The following is a 23,922-nucleotide window of genomic DNA, read 5'->3' on the forward strand; positions in this document are numbered from 1 at the left end:
TTACACATGCAATTATGCTGCAGAGCACGAGCCACGACTGGCACCTGCCTGCAGAAGGTTGAATGAAAATGAAAATAATTATATATATATATATATATATATATATATATATATATATATATATATATATATATATATATATATATATATATATATATACACATATACACACACATATCTATAATATAACGCTGGGAGCGTCACTCTGTCCGAAGCCTCTATAGACTGCGCAAGCGCCGGCGCAGTCTGGACCGCACAGAGCGACGCTCCCAGGAGATCGCGGTATGCGTAAGCGCTGAACGCACACCGCGATCTCCACCGGACAAGCAGGGACGAGCCAGGAGGCGGAGGGTGAGTATACTTACCTGACCCGTTCCACCGACGCGCTTCCGGGCCGTGACTGTCCCCCTGCTCCCGGAATCGGCGCCTGCGCAGTCCGCGCTTTCCGGCGCCATTTTCTTGAAGACACATTGCAGTGTCTTCAAGAAAATGGCGCCGGAAAGCGCGGACTGCGCAGGCGCCGACTCCGGGAGCAGGACCAAGAAAATGGCCGCACCCAGCACAGCCGCCGCGCCCAGCACAGCCACGCACAGCCGCCCACAGCAACGCACAGCCGCCGCACCCAGCACAGCCGACCATAGCCGCCCACAGCCACGCACAGCCGCCCGCCGCACCCAGCACAGCCGCCGCACAGCCACGCACAGCCACCCATAGCCACGCACAGCCGCCGCACCCAGCACAGCCGCCCACAGCCACGCACAGCCGCCGCACCCAGCACAGCCACCCACAGCCGCCGCACCCAGCACAGCCGCCGCACCCAGCACAGCCATGCACAGCCGCCACAGCCACGCACAGCCGCCTACAGCCACGCACAGCCGCCTACAGCCACGCACAGCCTCCCACAGCCACGGACAGCCGCCGCACCCAGCACAGCCGCCGCACCCAGCACAGCCGCCCACAGCCACGCACAGCCGCCGCACCCAGCACAGCCACGCACAGCCGCCCACAGCCGCCGCACCCAGCACAGCCGCCCACAGCCACGCACAACCGCTGCACCCAGCACAGCCACCCACAGCCGCCGCACCCAGCACAGCCGCCGCACCCAGCACATCCGCCGCACCCAGCACAGCCACCCACAGCCGCCGCACCCAGCACAGCCGCCGCACCCAGCACAGCCGCCGCACCCAGCACAGCCACGCACAGCCGCCACAGCCACGCACAGCCTCCGCACCCAGCACAGCCACGCACAGCCGCCCACAGCCACGCACAGCCGCCCACAGCCACGGACAGCCGCTGCACCCAGCACAGCCACCCACAGCCGCCGCACCCAGCACAGCCATGCACAGCCGCCACAGCCACGCACAGCCGCCTCCAGCCACGCACAGCCGCCGCACCCAGCACAGCCGCCCACAGCCGCCCACAGCCACGGACAGCCGCCGCACCCAGCACAGCCGCCGCACCCAGCACAGCCGCCCACAGCCAAGCACAGCCGCCCACAGCCACGCACAGCCGCCCACAGCCACGCACAGCCGCCGCACCCAGCACAGCCGCCCACAGCCACGCACAACCGCCGCACCCAGCACAGCCACCCACAGCCGCCGCACCCAGCACAGCCGCCGCACCCAGCACAGCCGCCGCACCCAGCACAGCCGCCACAGCCACGCACAGCCGCCACAGCCACGCACAGCCGCCACAGCCACGCACAGCCGCCACAGCCACGCACAGCCTCCGCACCCAGCACAGCCGCCCACAGCCACGCACAGCCGCCCACAGCCACGGACAGCCGCCGCACCCAGCACAGCCACGGACAGCCGCCGCACCCAGCACAGCCACCCACAGCCGCCGCACCCAGCACAGCCGCCGCACCCAGCACAGCCACGCACAGCCGCCACAGCCACCTACAGCCACGCACAGCCGCCTACAGCCACGCACAGCCGCCGCACCCAGCACAGCCGCCGCACCCAGCACAGCCACGCACAGCCACCGCACCCAGCACAGCCACGCAGCCGCCGCACCCAGCACAGCCGCCCGCACCCAGCACAGCCGCTGCACCCAGCACAGCCACCCACAGCCGCCACAGCCACGCACAGCCGCCTACAGCCACGCACAGCCGCCTACAGCCACGCACAGCCGCCTACAGCCACGCACAGCCGCCTACAGCCACGCACAGCCGCCTACAGCCACGCACAGCCACGGACAGCTGCCGCACCCAGCACAGCCACGGACAGCCGCCGCACCCAGCACAGCCGCCGCACCCAGCACAGCCACGGACAGCCGCCGCACCCAGCACAGCCACGCACAGCCGCCGCACCCAGCACAGCCGCCCGCACCCAGCACAGCCGCCGCACCCAGCACAGCCGCCGCACCCAGCACAGCCACCCACAGCCGCCACAGCCACGCACAACCGCCTACAGCCACGCACAGCCGCCGCACCCAGCACAGCCGCCCACAGCCACGGACAGCCGCCGCACCCAGCACAGCCACGGACAGCCGCCGCACCCAGCACAGCCGCCGCACCCAGCACAGCCGCCCGCACCCAGCACAGCCGCCCGCACCCAGCACAGCCGCCCGCACCCAGCACAGCCGCCCGCACCCAGCACAGCCGCCCGCACCCAGCACAGCCGCCCGCACCCAGCACAGCCGCCCGCACCCAGCACAGCCGCCCGCACCCAGCACAGCCGCCCGCACCCAGCACAGCCGCCCGCACCCAGCACAGCCGCCCGCACCCAGCACAGCCGCCCGCACCCAGCACAGCCGCCCACAGCCACGGACAGCCGCCGCACCCAGCACAGCCACGGACAGCCGCCGCACCCAGCACAGCCGCCGCACCCAGCACAGCCGCCCGCACCCAGCACAGCCGCCCGCACCCAGCACAGCCGCCCGCACCCAGCACAGCCGCCCGCACCCAGCACAGCCGCCCACAGCCACGGACAGCCGCCGCACCCAGCACAGCCACGGACAGCCGCCGCACCCAGCACAGCCGCCGCACCCAGCACAGCCGCCGCACCCAGCACAGCCGCCCGCACTCAGCACAGCCGCCCGCACTGATGGGGGCGCAGGATGGAGCAGCACGTGATAGGATGGGGGCGCAGGATGGGAGCACATGACAGGATGGGGATGAGGATGGAGCAGCACATGACACGGTGGAGCAGCACATGACAGGATGGGGGCGCAGGATGGAGCAGCACATGACACGGTGGAGCAGCACATGACAGGATGGGGATGCAGGATGGAGCAGCACATGACACGGTGGAGCAGCACATGACACGGTGGAGCAGCACATGACAGGATGGGGGCGCAGGATGGAGCAGCACATGACACGGTGGAGCAGCACATGACAGGATGGGGGCGCAGGATGGAGCAGCATATGACAGGATGGGAGCAGCACATACCAGGATGGAGACCATATTCCAATATAAATGCTCGCCACCCGGGCGTAGAACGGGTTCAATAGCTAGTATATATATATATATATACATATACATACATATATACATACATATATATATATATATACACACATATACATATATATATATATACACACACACACACGCTAGCTGAAGGGCCCGGCATTGCCGGGGCATAGTAACTATCTGTGGTTAGTTATAGCCCCTCACTCCTTTCATTTTCCCCCTCACTCCTCATTTCGACCTCACATCTGTCATTTTCCGATCACTCCACTATTTTCCTTCACTCCTCTCATTTTGCACTCACACCTTTTTATTTTCACCTCACACCTCTCATTTTCCCCTCAGTATATACAGGTTTGTCATCTCCCTTATATATAGTATACAACTGTATGTCATCTCCTGTATATAGTATATACCTGTATGTCATCTCCCCTGTATATACTGTAGTATATACCTGTATGTCATCTCCCCTGTATATAGTATATACATGTAAGTCATCTCCTCCTGTATATAGTATTTACCTGTGTGTTATCTGCTCCTATATATAGTATGTACCTGTGTGTTATCTGCTCCTATATATAGTATGTACCTGTGTGTTATCTGCTCCTATATATAGTATGTACCTGTGTGTCATCTCCCCTGTATATAGTATGTACCTGTATGTCATCTCCTCCTGTATTTAGTATATACCTGCTGTATGTCATCTCCTCCTGTATATAGCATGTACCTGTATGTCATCTCCTCCTGTATATAGTATATATCTGTGTGTCATCTCCTCCTGTATTAGACCTCGTTCACACGTTATTTTGTCAGTATTTTTACCTAAGTATTTGTAAGCTAAATTGGCAGCCTGATAAATCCCCAGCCAACAGGAAACCCTCCCTCCTGGCAGTATATAATAGCTCACACATACACATAATAGACAGGTCATGTGACAGCTGCCGGATTTCCTATATGGTACATTTGTGGTACGTTTTGAGTATGTGCAAGTTTTGTGTGAGGCAACTTTTGCATGTGTTGCAACTTTTGTGCATGTGGCAATTTTTCCGCATGTGCTAGTTTTGCGCGTGTCGAGTTTTCCATGAGGTGAGTTTTGCACGTGTGGCGAGTTTTGCGTGTGGCGAGTTTTCCATGAGGCAAGTTTTGCATGTGTGGCGAGTTTTGCGTGAGCCTAGTTTTGCATGTGGCGAATATTGCGTGTGGCGAGTTTTGAGTGGCGACTTTTGTGTTTTGACTTTTATGTGGCGAGGTTGGTGTATGTGTGGTGAAATGTGTGCTGAGGGTGGTATGTGTGTTCAAGCACGTGGTAGTGTGTGGCGCATTTTGTGTGTGTGTTCATATCCCCATGTGTGGTGAGTATCCCATGTCGGGGCCCCACCTTAGCAACTGTACGGTATATACTCTTTGGCGCCATCGCTCTCATTCTTTAAGTCCCCCTTGTTCACATCAGGCAGCTGTCAATTTGCCTCCAACACTTTTCCTTTCACTTTTTCCCCATTATGTAGATAGTGGCAAAATTGTTTGGTGAATTGGAACGCGCGGGGTTAAAATTTCGCCTCATAACATAGCCTATGACACTCTCGGGGTCCAGACGTCTTACGTTCGTTTGTCTGTCTGTCAAAGAAATCCCGCGCCGCTGATTGGTTGCGGCCAGAGGCTGCGATCAATCAGCGACGGGCACAGTCCAGCCGCGAATTCGCCCCTTCCTACTCTGTCAGTGCCCCCTCCACACTCCCCTCCAGTCAGCGCTCACACAGGGTTAATGGCTGCGTTACCCTGCGTTATGCAGCGGTGTAACGCAGTCCGTTAACGCTGCTATTAACCCTGTGTGACCAACTTTTTACTATTGATGCTGCCGATGCAGCATCAATAGTAAAAAGATCTAATGTTAAAAATAATAAAATAAAAAATCACTATATTCTCACCTTCCATCGCCTTTCCCGCTGCTCCTCGCGACGCTCTGGTACATGCATTGCAGTCTCGCGAGATGATGACATAGCGGTCTCGCGAGACTGCTACGTCATCATCTCGCGAGACCACAATGCATTCTTGGGACCGGAGCGTCGCGAGGAGCATCGCTAAACGCCTCACCTGGATCCGGGGGCCGACGGAAGGTGAACATATAACTATTTTTATTTTAATTCTTTTTTTTTTAAACTGGGATATGGTGCCCACATTGCTATACGCTGCGTGGGCTGCGCTATACGCTGCGTGGGCTGCGCTATACGCTGCGTGGGCTGCGCTATACGCTGCGTGGGCTGCGCTATACGCTGCGTGGGCTGCGCTATACGCTGCGTGGGCTGCGCTATACGCTGCGTGGGCTGCGCTATACGCTGCGTGGGCTGCGCTATACGCTGCGTTATATGCTACATGGGCTGTGGTATATTTTTCTGCGGTATCTGTGCATCATGACTAGTGGAATGTGTTAAAGAGGGGGGCCCACTGAGACTCTTTTGCCCGGAGCTCTCAAAAACCTGGAGCCGACCCTGGCTTCACTGATTGGTCACGCCCGGCCGGCCGCGAACAATCAGCGACAGGCGCAGTCCGGCAGCAAATTGGCGCGGAATTTGAACCACGCTTTGCCAATTTGTCGCGCCAGGCCGAATCCTGTGTATAAATTGCATTATTCTGAAAACTTCATAAATAAACTACTTACATATTCTAGAATACCCGATGCGTTAGAATAGGGCCACCATCTAGTGTATGTATAATATTCATTATGTAAACTAGGGGGCAGGTCAGTGAGGGATCAGCAGTCTGCATTATGAATAATCAGAGCACCACATGAAGACCCCACAGGCCGCCCCGGGGCACAAGCATATCATTAACTGAAAATAAAAGATTAAACAACCACAACACGGATTTCATCAACCAAGGTATCACTGTAATCAGTATAACGGCGGCGACCTGACACTGTCTGTAGGTTAATCAGCACAATCCTGTTGACAGGTTCCCTGTAAAGCATTTTAGATCTTACCTTTCTTTTGGTTGGGCGGTGGTCTTGCTTGTGATACTAGATGGGTAAGAAAAAAGAAAAAAATAAATTAGTTAATCCTGCGAGAAAAAAAAAATCCCTGGGATAATTAACTTATCCGCATGTACAAATAAGTGAGATAAAATTGTTTAGTTTGAAGGATTTGCTAGACTGATTAAAGGTTACCACTTGAGTTTTTTTCAAGGGGTTCGACATATACCAAGCAAAGATATGCTTGCAGGCACATCATTAAAAAAAAAAAAAAAAAAAAGACAAGAACGTCCCTGCACTTTACTAACCGAATGTCTTTCCAGTAAGTCTTATTAAAAACCATGTGTGCCCATGTGCAATATTTTGAAAATTCATGTGTAGGGTTCAGTTTATCATCATACTGTAGCAGATCCATGTAGATATTGAACATATAAAAATACATATACACAGACTAATACTGGTATGTATATTTTACATACAAATATACACATCTGATTATTTATATACACATCCATCTCTTTCTCATAATTACCAATCGCACACACATCATATATATGATTATAGGGGAGATGGATATACACACACACAGTGGGTCTGGCTGCCAATATCCGTGTGGTCTTAAGCACAAATTTATACTCTGCCATTTAAAAAAAACAAAAAAAAAACCGTTAAGGCTATGTGCACACGTTGCAGATTTGACTGTGGAATTTTCTATGCAGATTCTGCATTTCTTGGCAGAAAACGCAGGTCAGAATCTGCGCCTTTTTTTGATATGTGCACATGTTGCAGATTTTTGTGCAGATTTCTTCCCTTTTTTTCCCCCCTGCAGATTTCTATTATGGAATAAGTGTAGAAACGCAGCAGATGTGTACAAAAGAAGTGACATGGTCCTTTTTTGAATCTGCTTTGTTTTCCATGCGGAATTTTCCGCACAGCATTTTTTTTTGCCATTGATTTACATTGTACTGTAAATCACTTGCAGATCTGCAGCGTTTCTGCGCAAGAAAAAAAGCTGCAGGTGTGCAGGAAATCTGCAACGTGTGCACATACCCTTGTTAACCCCTTCAAGACGTGCTATTTATACCCTGCGCTGTGAGAGCTGCATTCCCACAGTATACATGCGCTGCCGCTATATCCAGACTGCATTGTGCAGCGACCAAGTCAAGATGGCTGCTGCCTCTGCCAGCAGGCCTTCCCTGCACGTCACCCGGGGGATATTTTCTTTTTTAAGCTAGTAGCAGACGTCACTGTAAGTGACTTCAGATTTTCATTTAGAAAAAAAAAAAGTAAACACACAGTAGCTTTATATGTATATGTGTGTATATATATATATATATATATATATATATATATGTGTGTATGTATGTATGTATGTATGTATGTATGTATGTATGTATGTATGTATGTATATATATATATATATATGTGTGTATGTATGTATGTATGTATGTATGTATGTATGTATGTATGTATGTATGTATGTATGTATGTATGTATGTATGTATGTATGTATATATATATATATATATATATATATATATATATATATATATATATATATATATATAGTCTGTATTTATATTTACTACAGCGCGATATCTGTGAAAAGCCGGTAGTTCAATTACATACAGTAAACCATCTCATATCCCCAATTTTTTTGCATATTCCACACTACTGTTAGTAGTGTGTGTATGCAAAATTTGGGCGCTGTAGCTGCTAAAATAAAGGGTTAAATGGCGGAAAAAATTGGCGTGGGCTCCCGCGCAATTTTCTCCGCCAGAGTGGTAAAGCCAGTGACTGACGGCAGATATTAATAGCCAGGAGAGGGTCCATGGTTATTGGCCCCCCCTGGCTACAAACATCTGCCCCCAGCCACCCCAGAAAAGGCACATCTGGAAGATGCGCCTATTCTGGCACTTGGCCACTCTCTTCCCACTCCCGAGTAGAGGTGGGATATGGGGTAATAAAGGGTTAATGCCACCTTGCTATTGTAAGGTGACATTAAGCCAGATTAATAATGGAGAGGCGTCAATTATGACACCTATCCATTATTAATCCAATTGTTTGAAAGGGTTAAAAAACACACACACGATTTAAAAGTATCTTAATGAAATAAACACAGCGGTTGTTTTAATATTTTATTGCTCTCTCAATTTATTTGCAGACCCTCGCTTGGCAAAACAATAAACCCACAATATACATACCTTCTGCTGACCAGTCACGTCCCACGAGGTAATCCATCTGAAGGGGTTAAAATAATTTACAAGCAGGAGCCCTGCAAATGCAGCTGTGCTCGTGCTTGTAATTCCCCGGCGAATGAAGGAAATGTAGGTCATTGACCTACATTTCCTTCAGTCGCGGTGATGCGCCCCCTGGTGGATGTCCTCATATGACCTGGAGCGTGGCCCAGTCAAACCTGTATGCCCATTAATTTTTCACTCAAAAGCCCAAGTCATCACACGCCAGATGGACCCCCATAAATGTAGCAGAGATGATGACATATTGGGAATTGTGCTGCATATGGTCATAGTCTGAAAACCAGAGCTTCGGCAATACTGGAGAACTGATATTCTCTACATTCTCTACAGTACACCGGTATTCCCTATGGCCATGACAAGGACATGATTTTAAGTGATACAAACATTTTTTGTATTATAGTGATAATGTGTGGTGTCCTCCCTGAGACAATCCAAACTTTGTTAGTCTATAGCAAATTCGGCCAGTAGAACACTTCAGCAGACAATTTGCTGAGGCATACAACTCCCAAAAGGGACATCGCTAGAGATGAATATCTGGTTCATTTCAAAGGGAGGCTAAAATTTTGACAATACCAGCCCAGCAAGAGGTCCAGGTACGAAATTATGTTGTACCAGCTGGGCGAGAGTACCTCAGGGTACACCAACAGATCTAGGTCTACAAGAAGGACCCCCCTGAATGTTCCCCTTTCCTGGGGGTGAGTGGGAAAATGGTGTGGGAATTGCTGCACCCACTGCTGGATAAGGGTCATCACCTCTACATTGATAACTTTTACACCAGCCTCCCGCTCTTCCAGAGCCTCTCTGTCAGAGGTACAGTTGCAGAGCTCAATGCAGCGACAACAGTCTGGTGGTCAAGTATAAGGACAAGAGGGATGGACCTATCTTACCTATACACCGTGACAACAGCTCCTATGACACTGTCCGAGGTACCACAGCGCAAGCCGCAAAGCCAGATTGCATCTTGGATTATAATAAGTGCATGGGGGGTGTAGCTCTCTCAGATCAGGTCCTCAGACCACACAGTGACATGATAAAAGTATGGTATAAAAAAATTGATTGTGCACATTGTACAGATGGCACTGAAAATTCTTTTATGCCGTTTCGATTTGCGAGCAATACGGAGACCTTCCTTGCAGTAAGGGTCACTGTACTTCTGAAACTAATGGCGCCCGTATCGTATCAGGTCAACAGGTGCCCGTATTGTACCAGGTAAACATTATGCAGCAGAGGTTCCCCAAACAGCGAAGAAGGGAAGATTACAAAAAAGGAGCAGCGTATGCTCCAAGAGGGGAATCGGAAAAGACAATTTACCATTGAGAAACCCGGCCTTTGCATTAGGAATTGCTTTAAAGCGTACCACATATCTACAAGTGAATAAAATTTTTGTTTACCCTGTTGACACAACACACTTATATAATCTGATGTACCCCGCACATATCACCATATTATAAATTCATACACCAGTAAAACCAAACGCATTATAATCATTACTATAACTAGGTCTCTAGATAAATTCCTTGAGGGGTGCAGTTTCCAAAATGGTGTCAATTGTGAGAGATTCCCACTCTTTAGGTACATCAGGGGCTCTCCAGACAACACTGAGGGCAGACTTGGAACATAGGTAATTCTCAGCACAACCGTCCTAACAAAATCCAATTTTTTATCGCAGATGTAGTTAAAACATTTAAAAGGAGAAAGAAACCTCATGGCCTGACACGCCTGTAGTCATAGGACATCACAATGAGGTATTCACCAAAAACATATAGTCACGTTGAACCAATCACATTTGTTCATATTAGAATAATTATGGACTAACATCAGCTGTGCCTGCCTGGGGGGAAAAACAGTCATTACTAAGACAACAGCTTCCATTAACCTGGAGGAAAAAGCAACTGTTTAGTGGGACAACAAGTTTCCTTGTATAGTGTGAAGATGCCTGGAAGATAGTCACCAGTTTGACAAATCAATCTTAAAATAAAAGCTCGAGCTCCACATTACAAAAAGGCGCACTTGATTTTAAGTTTCTATAGTAGTCTAGTCTAGTCTGAAAAAATATGGCAATGTCAAAAAAACGGGAAATCTGGAATAAAGTCTCAATGTGTAATGTGAACAAGCCTGTAAGATGGATCACAATATAACTGTTCATTTATAATAAACGCAGCTCCACTAAAAATGGGGCTGCAGCAAAATGCCGCCACCAATTTGATTTTTTTTTTCTTACGCATTATACGATACATGATACGGCGCAGCCATCAGAGCCACTTGCTGAATCTAAATGTTTTTTCTTTCCCGACCACACAATAAGATAAGCAGTATGTAAAATAGGGGGCAGGTCAGTGAGGATCAGTGACCTGGCAGAAGCCATAAGGATGAATATGTAAGTAGAGCACGACATGAAGACCCCAGGGATGTCTGAAAAAAATCTAAAGATGGCAAAAATGTTGAACTCATTGGGGCACCAAGTGTCTGCAAAAAAATTCTGACGAACGTGTAAAAAAGAAAAAAAAAAAAAAAAAGTGATGTAGTAGGTAATATACCGTAATGTTTATAAAATTCCTCTAACTCTGTAGAGTGAGAACTGTAATGGTCGAGATGATATTTAATTGCTGTTAGAACAAGTGAATGTGGGATTGATGAATAAAGATTAATGACATCACAAATAGAAATTCTGGTAGCCACTGAAATGTGAAAAGATTTGAGAACCTTAGACCTATCTTAAGTAGCTGGGGATACGAAAAATGAGTGGCTGGAGAGGTTCATCTAGCCATTATTTTCACCAAAGTTTATAGGGTGGAGTGGAGAAAAAAAAATATTTTTAAGGACTTTTCGAAGGCCATGAAAAATTGAGGTGATTGGATGGTCAGGTTGTAACCATCTAGCAATTTTGTTGGTAATGACCCCTGATCTTAAGCCAGTATGGACGCACAACGACAGTTCACATTTGAAGGACATGGTAGGATTACATTTTAGTGGTTTATAGGTAGAGAGATCTCTAAGAATTACCCATACCATTTTGCAATAGAATGGTGAGCACAGACTATTCCATCAAAGTCTGCGCATTAAACTGTCACTTCTTTCCTTCAGAGCCCTGCTGTGCACCCAAACAGTAGTTTTCCCACCACATATGGGGCATCTGCGTACTCAGAAAAGTGCACAATTTTGGGCGGTACATTTTTTTCCGGTTACCCTTGTGAAAATAAAACAACTGAGGCTAAAAGAGAAAAAAAATATCTGGAAAAAGTGATTTTTTACGTTTCAAAGGTCAACGTTATAAATTTCTGTGAAGCACCCTGGAGGTTCAAGGTGCTCCCCACACACATCTAAATAAGCTCCTTGACGGGTCTAGTTTCTAAAGTGGAGTCACTTGTGGGGGGCTTCCATTGTTTAGGCACATCAGGGGCTGTCTAAATACGTCAAGGCGTCGGCACTCAATTCCAGCCAACTCCTCCCAAGCCCTGTACCCAGTGGGTTTCGCCCACATATGGGGTACCGGCATACGCCAGAGAAATTGTACAACAAACTTTGTGGCTTATTTTCTCCCATTACCCTTGTGAAAATATTTTAAAAAATGAGTCTAAAATGAAAATTGTGAAAAAAAAAAAAAAAGTTAAATGTTAATTTTTTCCTTCCACATTAACCCTTCAGGTGCTTCACAGAAACTGAGGCAAACTGCTTGAATGTGGTTTTGAGGACCTTGAGAAGTGTATGTTTTAGAATGGTGTCACTTTTGGGAATTTTATATCATATAGGCCCTCAAAGTCACTTCAAATGGGATGTGGTTCCTAAAAATGTTTCATAAAATTTTGTTGGAAAAATTAGAAAGGTTAAAAGTTGACCAGCAATTTCTAAGTTCCTAACTAAAAAAATTATATTTAAAAAAATGTGTGCGCGGTTCTAAAGTAGACCTGTGGGAAATGTTATTTATTAACTACTTTGTGTGACAATACTCTCCGGTTTAATGGCATAGTAATGAAAGGTTTGAAAATTAAAAAAACATACAAAGTGACACTGGTCAGAATTGTAAAATTTGGCCAGGTCATGAAGGTGAAAAATGGAGGTGAAGGGGTTAAAGAATCACTAAGTTGTTTATTCATTAAATGTGTGTATAAATGCATGTTATGTGATGTCAGTATTCATATACTCACCTACCAGGGCTCTTCAGAGTCCAGCGCCATTCTTCTTATCTGAGTGACGTCACCACTCTGCAGACTCTCTGGGTAAGGGCTCATTTCCACTGGCGAGGAAAATGGACGAGTGCAATCCGATAAAAAATCGGATTGCACTCGGACCAATGTTATTCAATAGGTGTCTTTTCATTTGCGATTTTTTTCTCAGCCGAAATCGGACTGAGAAAAAAATCGCAGCATGCTGCGATTTGCTGCGAGTCTCGGACGAGACTCGCCAATGCAAGTCAATGGGTGCGAGAAAAAAAACGTACGGAATACGGACCATCCGTATTCTGTCCGTTTTTTTTACGGATACATCACCATTCTGTGGCCTAGAACACTGTCCATGGTCCTGTAAATGACGGTCTAAAAATAGTTGCAGAGAAAAAAAAACGGATTGCATACGGATGTCATACGGATGTAAAACGGATGGTGCGATTAAAAATCGCATTGCACTCGCATGACAATCGCATACGCTACATCCCTTTTTTCGGTCCAGATTACGGACCGATTTGTCTCTCGCCAGTGGAAATGAGCCCTTAGAGTCACACTACCGTATAACACGGCCGAGTGCTGTGCGATAAATTATCACATAGTACTCGGCCCAGTGTTACTCTATGGGGCAGCTAAGATCTGCGAGTATTTTCTCATGCCGATTCAGCATGAGAGAACAATGGCAGATAGACTCTGCTCTCTCGCACCCATACAAAACTATGTGCGCGATTGAAACATCGCACTGCACTCTGATCTCACCTGAGTGCAATATACGCACAGACAGGCAGTGGAGGAGATGGAGAAATTACTTTTCCCATCTCCTCTGCAGCTGTCATGCGAGAGGATAGGAGCACAGCGCACTGACCCTCATCTCCACCTCGCAGCAGATGCTGTACACGCTGGTGTGACTCCAGCCTTACACTGCGCTCGGCATGACCTGGAGGTGACGTTTACAATGTAAATCTATAGGGCGTCAGAACGAGGCTTACATGGTAAAAAGACTTCCGGGATCACACATAGAAGTGAGCCAGCTAGTCACAATTATGGTGACATTACTGAGAAGTGAAGCAGAATGGCCCGGATACCGGCGAGAGCATATTTATACACCCACACACATTTAATACAAAACTATACGGAGGATTATCTTTACAAATTTATTATTCTGGATTTCCACAAACGCTCATTGGTAAATATGTTGCAAACTCACAAAAACTGGGCTTTGGTTTTTATTTTCACTTTACTATTGAACTAAATGGAAAAATTCAATAAAAAAAGCAATCAGCAGAAATTGACATGCTGCAGATTAAAATCCCCACAGTATGTAGATGTAATTTTACGTTCTCCCCCACTTTGCTGCTCCTGTGTAATGCTTTTGATGCTCAGCTCATAAACAGACGGAGAATCGGCAGTAACTCAGGTACGTGTGGACAGAGCCTATACTTCAGTCACGTTTTAGTCATTGATTCTGTGTTAACACTTGGACCAGATCGGCACATTCACTTCAGTGCGCGAAACATGGCCTAGCTGTAATAAAGTGTAATATCACAGGTCCAATACCACATCGCACAAATGACAAACATCCACATAGTAGGGATACGTGTGTGCCAGACAATCTAGATATTCCTCATCTGCATTACATTGAATATTTTACTAGACGATTCATATCCCATTTAATTTCGATATGATAAAGAGGCATCTCCATTTTCCTGCAGCATCACAAATCACATTTTCAGAACCAGGCCTACGGTTACTCTGTCTTTAGTCTTGCAAGAAAGCCCAATTATGAAGTGCAGCTACAAGAGAGGGAGTGCTGAAATGTGCAGTCTGCCTGCATGCACCACTTACAGAGACAGGCCTGTGAAGACGAGGGTTTGGAAAAGAAATACCATAGAAAAATAATATTTAGTTAAACCTACAGTATGCCAATTTCATACAGCCATATAAAGGATGAAAATTCCAGCTTGACAGCGGGTCTGATCCCCTATTATGCTGTAATCTTGTATTGAAATTATTGTCTGTACATGTCTCCCCACTTAATTGTAAAGTGCTGCGGAATATGTTGGCGCTATATAAATAAAAATTATTATTATTAATCGTCCAACAGCAAAATGTATTTTTATTATTTTATGTTATTTATTTTAAGGCTTGGATTAACTAAATATAATACACAGAGGCATCCCGTGCTGCGAAGCCAGAGCACCCTGGAGATCTGAATCAGCGCCCAAAGCCGGGTCTGCCCTGCTCAGAAGTCACAGCACCACTGCGGCCTATGACTGGCTTTAGTGATCAGGTGACTGAAGAGCTCATCGGAGGTCTTACTCTTCTAACGACCTGACTGCTGCAGACAATGATGGGCTGCAGTAGTGCCAAGACTCGGAACTAAGCAGATAACCCCTCGAGAGCTGGAGCAGCATGTGCTGGATCCATGGGGGTGCTGCTTATTTATATTCATTCAATGCTGGGAAATATTTTACTGTCAGAAAAGCCGTTTAAGGGCTGTCCCACACGTCCAGATAATTCCGGTACCGGAAACAATCGGTACCGGAATTATCCGTGTCAGTGTGCCCCTGCGTTTCTGGTGAACATCAGTGTGGCACACGTGTGCCGCCCGTGTGCCCACTGGGTACCACACGCACCGTGCTGGGTACCACACGTACTACCAGCATCTGGTGCTGAATCCGCAATTCATATGTTCCCTGCAGCAACATTTGCTGCAGAGAAAATATGAATAATAGTGTTTAAAATAAAGATCTATGTGTCCGCCGCCCTCCCACCCCCTGTGCGCCCCCCCCGCTGTTCTGAAAATACTCACCCGCTCCCTCGTTGGCTGTCGCTGCTTCCTGGTCTGGCCCCATCTTCTCCTGTATGCGGTCACGTGGGGCCGCTCATTTACAGTCATGAATAGGCGGCTCCACCCCTATGGAAGGTGGAGCCACATATTCATGACTAATCGTCGGCCCCACGTGACCGCATACAGTAGAAGGGCCGGCCAGCACAGAACACTGCGAGGGAGGCGGGTGAGTATTTTCAGAACAGCGGGGGGGCGCACAGGGGGTGGGAGGGCGGCGGACACATAGATCTTTATTTTAAACACTATTATTCATATTTTCTCTGCAGCAAACGCTGCTGCAGGGAACATATGAATCGCGGATTCAGCACCAGTGGGGGGGACAGCGCTTACTGTAGCGCTGTCTCCTGCACGCCACACGGACTGCAAACGGAGAAGGTCCGTGTGTGGTCCGTGTTTTACACGGACCCATTGACTTTAATGGGTCCGTGTAATACGTGCGCTCCCACGAACACTGACATGTCTCAGTGTTTGGCACACGGAGACACGGTCCGCAAAAAATCAATGACATCTGCACAGATGCATTGATTTTTATGGGTCTACGTGTGTCAGTGTCTCCGGTACGTGAGGAAACTGTCACCTCACGTACCGGAGCCACTGATGTGTGAAACCGGCCTAAGGCAGACACACACGTTTGCTTGAACGATCATTTAACCACCGATGGCGATTCTGACGCAGCCGTCCAGATTTTAGTCAATACTGCCCGTTATAGTCATTTCACTCTAATACATGTTCAGTGGCGATGGGTCATTTCATGGAATATTCTTTCAACCAAAAAAAAAAAAAAAAAAATCATTCACCTGAAAAAAGCAAACCAGTCTTGACAGTCTGATCGGCTAGTGATCAAACGGTCTTTGGAGCAAACGCGCTAAAGAAAAAAAAAATAATGTTGTGAACACAGCCCAAGTTGCATGTGTGAACCGACCCCAATTCATATTTAGAAATGTAATAAAAGGGTTGAACTGTTTAAAGCCCTTCATAAGAAAAACTGGACAAAGCTAAGGCCCAGCTCACAAACAGCAAGAAGAAAGATTTTGTTTCAGGCTGGTAGTCTTATTAAAAGCGTGCTCTAATTTCACTGTTTTATCACACAGCTCATCAACTCCCTTCTACTCCATCCAAGCCTCAGTCTGTTTTCTAGTCTTTAGGACAATGCTCACTGCTAAAAATATACAAAGCCTACAAAACAGGCTTTTACCTACCAGAACTCCAAAGTAACAGAAGATAAAAAAAAAAAAAACTCCTCCAACCCAATAACATGGCACTTAAAACATTAATGTGTGGACTATGGCTGATTAAGCCTGTAAGGCTATGTGCACATGTTCAGGATTTCTTGCAGAAATTTCCTGAGCAAAACAGGACATTTTCTGCAAGAAATCCGCATGCGTTTTTTTCGCGTTTTTACCGAGTTTTTTTTTTTTTGCGGATTTTCCAAAGGTTCCCAATGCAGTAATATAGTGGGAAATCCGCAAAAAATCCGCAAAATTAATGAACATGCTGCGTTTTTTACCGCGATGCGTTTTTTTTGCGGAAAAAACGCATGTGCACAAAAATTGCGGAATGCATTCTAAATGATGGGATGCATAATGTATGTAGTTTTTTTTTCCTTTTTATAGAGAAAAATCGCTAAAAATCTGCAACGTGTGCACACAGCCTCAATTGCAGTGAAATATGATGGCATAAAGAAGCCACAATTTACTTATTCCTGCATCAAGAAAAAAGCAAAAGATATTTAAACCTTTTCATTCAAGTATAAAAATAAAAAACAGGATCTGAAAACTTGCTACACTACACCAGTCACAGGTATGCCCTATACTAAACATATTGGAGAATACTTTTAGCATAATTTTATATAGCCCAATTAAAAAAAAAAAAAAAAGCAAGCTCCCTACCACAATTCAATAAGGTAGTGGAGCATCCGAGGAGGCGGCTTTGTATTCCCCGAGGCTCGGCGTAAGCCTGACAGCTGTGCCTGTTCCTGGCAGCCAAGCATTTGTATCGCCTAAACACTCCCCAGTGCACAGCTAATATATTCAATTACCCACACAACTCCTCACCATCTGCAGGGGAACCTACACTAACAACTGGGGCTGGGAGCAGGCGCTTGTATCCTGTTACCAAAGTCCAGCCATGGTAAAAAAATTACGCGAGTTTTCTATATACTTCATGCCACATGGAACAAAAGACATTGTTCCTATGGCCTCCAGCGCATGGAAGAAGAAACTGCTGAATGGAGACCGTACCTGCCCCGCATGTGGAGCAGTATGACATTGGAGGAATACACAGGTAGCGACCAGACCTGTGGATCCCTACAGGTGTCTTATCTACTATATAATTGTCTAAGGGTCACTTTCGTCTTTCTGTCTGTCCTTCTGTCTGTCTGTCACGGATATTCATTGGTCGCGGCCTCTGTCTCTCATGGAATCCAAGTCGCTGATTGGTCTCGCCAGCTGACTGTCATGGCTGCCACGACCAATCAGCGACGGCCACAGTCCGATTAGTCCCTCCCTACTCCCCTGCAGTCATTGCCTGGCGCCTGCTCCATACTCCCTGCAGTCACCGCTCACACAGGATTAAGGCCAGCGGTAACGGAAAATAAAAAAAATAAAAAACCATTATATACTCACCTACGCCGCCTTTCCCGCTCCTCGCGACGCTCCGTTGACTGCTCCATGCAAGCGGCAGGTTCCGTTGGCAAGGATCTTCCATGACGAGAAGGACCTTCAATGATCTCACGGTCATGTGACCGCGACGTCATCACAGGTCCTGCGCGCCTGCGCGAGAAGGACCTGCCATGACGTCACGGTCATGTGACCACGACGTCATCACACCCTGGGACTGGAAGCTGCCGCCTGCACCGCACTCAGGCGACAGAACTACAAGGGTGCCCTCGGAAGGTGAGTATATGTTTATTGTTTATTTTTTAACCTGTGACATACGTGGCTGGGCAATATACTACGTAGCTGGGCAATATACCACGTGAGCTGGGCAATATACCACGTGGGCTGGGCAATATACCACGTGGGCTGGGCAATATACCACGTGGGCTGGGCAATATACTACGTGGGCTGGGCAATATACTACGTGGACATGCATATCCTAGAATACCTGATGCGTTAGAATCGGGCCACCATCTAGTGGCTTCATAAAACAGAGGCAGGATAAGAAAGGACACGTGATTAATATATGATGTGTAAGGGTCAGCGCGGACGTGCAGGGTCAGCGCGGACGTGCAGGGTCAGCGCGGACGTGCAGGGTCAGCGCGGACGTGCAGGGTCAGCGCGGACGTGCAGGGTCAGCGCGGACGTGCAGGGTCAGCGCGGACGTGCAGGGTCAGCGCGGACGTGCAGGGTCAGCGCGGACGTGCAGGGTCAGCGCGGACGTGCAGGGTCAGCGCGGACGTGCAGGGTCAGCGCGGACGTGCAGGGTCAGCGCGGACGTGCAGGGTCAGCGCGGACGTGCAGGGTCAGCGCGGACGTGCAGGGTCAGCGCGGACGTGCAGGGTCAGCGCGGACGTGCAGGGTCAGCGCGGACGTGCAGGGTCAGCGCGGACGTGCAGGGTCAGCGCGGACGTGCAGGGTCAGCGCGGACGTGCAGGGTCAGCGCGGACGTGCAGGGTCAGCGCGGACGTGCAGGGTCAGCGCGGACGTGCAGGGTCAGCGCGGACGTGCAGGGTCAGCGCGGACGTGCAGGGTCAGCGCGGACGTGCAGGGTCAGCGCGGACGTGCAGGGTCAGCGCGGACGTGCAGGGTCAGCGCGGACGTGCAGGGTCAGCGCGGACGTGCAGGGTCAGCGCGGACGTGCAGGGTCAGCGCGGACGTGCAGGGTCAGCGCGGACGTGCAGGGTCAGCGATCCACTTCAGGCAATACTTGCTCTGGGCAAGCGAATACTAACAATCAAGCTAAAGGGAGGTGGAGACATGGAGATTAAGGAAATAGAACAGTGCACAGGGTTCCTGGTCACGCCAAGAGGGCATGGAAAAGCCCTTATTTTTATAAGAAATAAAACATTTCTGAAAAACTAAAGAAGTGAAATCTATACTGCAGAGCTGATATTTATAGAAGTCAAGTCACCTATTGGCCTGTATAAGTAGTTTAAATAGCATTTTGGGGGTGGGGAAGCGACAAATTCCCTTTTAAATTAAATGAAGTATAGAGCTAGAACCTACAAGTTTAGAAAGGAAATCTTCCACACAGCCTAATATGCCCCAGCATAAAATGCTTGGTCTAGGTACCAATACAACTACCGTATATACTCTTGCATAAGCCATCCCGAATATAAGCCGAGGCACCTAATTTTGCCACACACAAAAAAAAAAAAAAAAAGGAAAACCTTTTGACGAGTATAAGCCAGGTATGCATGGCTCCTCATTCCCATCCTTGCCTGCATGGCTCCCATGAGAAAAGTCTAAAAAAGAATATACCGTATATACTCAAGTATAAGCCGAGATTTTCAGCACTTTTTGGGGGCTGAAAGTCCCCCCCTCTCGGCTTATACTCGAGTCATACCCAGGGGTCGGCAGGGGAGAAGGAGCGGGGGCTGTCTAATTATACTCACCTGCTCCTGGCGCGGTCCCTGCAGGTCCCTGGCTTCCCGGCGCCCCAGCTTCTTCCTGTACGGAGCGGTCACATGGTACCGCTCATTACAGTAATGAATATGCGGCTCCACCTCCCATGGGGGTGGAGCCGCATATTCATTACTGTAATGAGCGGTAACGGTGACCGCTCAATACAGCACGAAGGTGCGGCGTCGAGAGCAGGCGAGTATAATGGGGAGGGGGAGCGCTGCGCGATATTCACCTGCTCCTCGTTCCGGCGCCGCTCCATCTTCAGCATCTTCTGCAGTGACGCTCAGGTCAGAGGGCGCGATGACGTGATTAGTGCGCGCCCTCTGCGTGAACGTCAGTGCAGAAGATGCTGAAGATGGAGCGGCGCCGGAACTAAGTCAGGTGAATATTGAAAGTGCCGGGGGCCTGAGTGACGGAGAGGTGAGTATGTGATTTTTTTTTTTTATCGCAGCAACAGCAAATGGGGCAAGTGTCTGTATGGAGCATCTTATGGGGCCATAACATTTGTGCAGCACTATATGGGCAAGTGTCTGTATGGGGCCATAATCAGTGTTTGTGCAGCACTATATGGAGCAAGTGTCTATTATGGAGCATCTTATGGGGCCATAATCAACGTTTGTTCAGCACTATATGGGGCAAGTGTCTGGAGCATCTTATGGGGCAAATATCTTTATGGAGCATCTTATGGGGCCATAATCAAGGTTTGTGCAGCACTATATGGGGCAAATATCTTTATGGAGCATCTTATGGGGCCATTATTAACCTTTATGCAGGATTATATGGGGCATATTTTAATATGGAACATCTTATGGGGCTATCAAACTTTATGGAGCATTATATGGGGCTCCTGATTCAATATGGATATTCAAAAACACTTAACCTACTGATGTCTCAATTTTACTTTTATTGGTATTTATTTTTACTTTTGACATTTACCGGTAGCTGCTGCATTTCCCACCCTAGGCTTATACTCAAGTCATTAAGTTTTCCCAGTTTTTTGTGGCAAAATTAGGGGGGTTGACTTATACTCTGGTCGGCTTATACTCGAGTATATATATATATATATATATATATATATATATATATATATATATATATATATATATATATATATATATATATATATATATATATATATATATATACACATATACACATACACTCACCGGCCACTTTATTAGGTACACCATGCTAGTAACGGGTTGGACCCCCTTTTACCTTCAGAACTGCCTCAATTCTTCGTGGCATAGATTCAACAAGGTGCTGGAAGCATTTCTCAGAGATTTTGGTCCATATTGACATGATGGCATCACACAGTTGCCGCAGATTTGTCGGCTGCACATCCCAAAGATGCTCCATACAAGGCAGGATGGATCCATGCTTTCATGTTGTTTACGCCAAATTCTGACCCTACCATCCGAATGTCGCAGCAGAAATTGAGACTCATCAGACCAAGCAACGTTTTTCCAATCTTCTACTGTCCAATTTCGATGAGCTTGTACAAATTGTAGCCTCAGTTTCCTGTTCTTAGCTGAAAGGAGTGGTACCCGGTGTGGTCTTCTGCTGCTGTAGCCCATCTGCCTCAAAGTTCGACGCACTGTGCGTTCAGAGATGCTCTTAGGCCTACCTTGGTTGTAACGGGTGGCGATTTGAGTCACTGTTGCCTTTCTATCAGCTCGAACCAGTCTGCCCATTCTCCTCTGACCTCTGGCATCAACAAGGCATTTCCGCCCACAGAACTGCCGCTCACTGAATTTTTTTTCTTTTTCGGACCATTCTCTGTAAACCCTAGAGATGGTTGTGCGTGAAAATCCCAGTAGATCAGCAGTTTCTGAAATACTCAGACCAGCCCTTCTGGCACCAACAACCATGCCACGTTCAAAGGCACTCAAATCACCTTTCTTCCCCATACTGATGCTCGGTTTGAACTGCAGGAGATTGTCTTGACCATGTCTACATGCCTAAATGCACTGAGTTGCCGCCATGTGATTGGCTGATTAGAAATTAAGTGTTAACAAGAAGTTGGACAGGTGTACCTAATAAAGTGGCCAGTGAGTGTGTGTGTGTATATATTATATATATATATATATATACATATATACACACATATACATATATATACACATATACACACACACACACACACACACAGAGGTTGGACAAAATAATGGAAACACCTAACATTTTGGCATAATCTTCGAACATGTTATAAACATGCAAACCGTGGGGCGTGGCTTGGCCATGGAGCCACGCTGTGAGCTCCCCACCTGGGACTGCAGGCACACGAGAGAATGGGGCCACAGCAGAGAAGGCACAGGAGAGAGGACGAGTGATATGCTGGAGGACTCTGAGAACAAGAACCGGAGGAATAATATCAGGCTCCATGGGATCCCTGAGTCCGTAGCCCCACGTGATCTCTCCTCGGCCCTCCATGGCATTTTCAATTCTCTCTTAGGGAGGTCACCCACTGAACACATTGAAATTGACAGAGCCCACCGCTCGCTAGGCCCAAAGAACCCCGATACATCTAAGCCGAGGGACGTCATCTGTAGGATTCACTACTTCCAAACTAAGGATGACATCATGCGAAAGGCGAGAAATAGACGTTATACCCACCCAGGGGCGGTCCCGGTGCGGTCTGGTCAAATGGGTGTCTCCGGTCCGCTCCGGCGCCTCCCATCTTCATTCCATGACGTCCTCTTCGGGTCTTTACGCCGTGGCTCCAGCGCAGGCGTACTTTGTCTAAAGTACTGCACTGCGCAGGCGCCGGAAAGGTCAGAGGCCCGGCGCCTGCGCACTGCAGACACCCATTTGACCAGACCGCACCGGGACCGCCCCTGGGTGAGTATAATCTAACGTCTTTTTCTCCTCTTTCAGGTAACATTGGGGGCTTATCTACAGCATTACAGAATGCTGTAGATAAGCCCCTGATGCCGGTGAGCTTACCTCACCAGCCATTTTGGGGGTGACAGGTTCCCTTTAACCATAAATACTACACACAGTGGTTCCATGGCAGTAACTCTGACTCCAAGTCTAAAGGAGTCAGCATTGCATTGCACAAGTCTTTACAGGCTCATGTAGTTGCCTCTAAAGCGGATTCTGATGGTCGATATGTGTTTTTGAAGCTTAAAACTGCCCATGATTTGTTCACCATAGCTAACATTTATCTCCCCAATCAAGACCAGGTCCGAGGGTGCAGAAAGTACATACGGGACCTCTCGCCCTTTGCGGAAGGCTATGTGATTATGGGAGGGGACTTCAATATGGTGTTGGACCGCGCTGTGGATTCCTTTTCGGGCAGGTCGGCGGTGTCCCTCTCACAGCTGAAGAGACTGCGGCGGGCCCTGACGGACTCAAGGTTGGTGGATGTTTGGAGGTTACTGCACCCCACTACCCGAGATTATACCTACTTCTCCACAGTACATAATTCCTATAGTAGATTGGATTATTTTTTGATCAGCCACGGGCTTCTGTCTCTTGACCCAAAGTCTGCACATTGACACGATGTTGTGGTCAGACCATGCCCCGGTTTTGCTCTCCCTCCGGCTGCCGAGCCTTTCTCCGAGGGAATGGACCTGGTCCTTAAACCCTGGTCTCCTTGGAGATCTAATGTGTCAGGCGGCAACAGCAATCTTGGACTTTTTAGATTTTCACAAGCATGACCCCATGGCCGTCCCATACCAATGGGAGGCTTTGAAAGGAGTTATACG

At 48.2% G+C, this 23,922-nt stretch overlaps 1 protein-coding gene across 1 annotated transcript in view; it reads right to left on the reverse strand.

Moving 5' to 3' along the window:
• Window positions 1-23,922, reverse strand: part of CDC73 (cell division cycle 73) — a 136,609-nt gene that overhangs the window by 18,505 nt on the left and 94,182 nt on the right. The window contains exon 12 of the mRNA XM_077278605.1: window positions 6,391-6,426. Within this exon, the coding sequence (XP_077134720.1) occupies window positions 6,391-6,426 (36 nt within the window). The remainder of the gene's footprint in view (window positions 1-6,390; window positions 6,427-23,922) is intronic.

The sequence above is a fragment of the Ranitomeya variabilis genome, chromosome 8, assembly GCF_051348905.1.
Source record: "Ranitomeya variabilis isolate aRanVar5 chromosome 8, aRanVar5.hap1, whole genome shotgun sequence".
Taxonomy (NCBI): Eukaryota; Metazoa; Chordata; class Amphibia; order Anura; family Dendrobatidae; genus Ranitomeya; species Ranitomeya variabilis.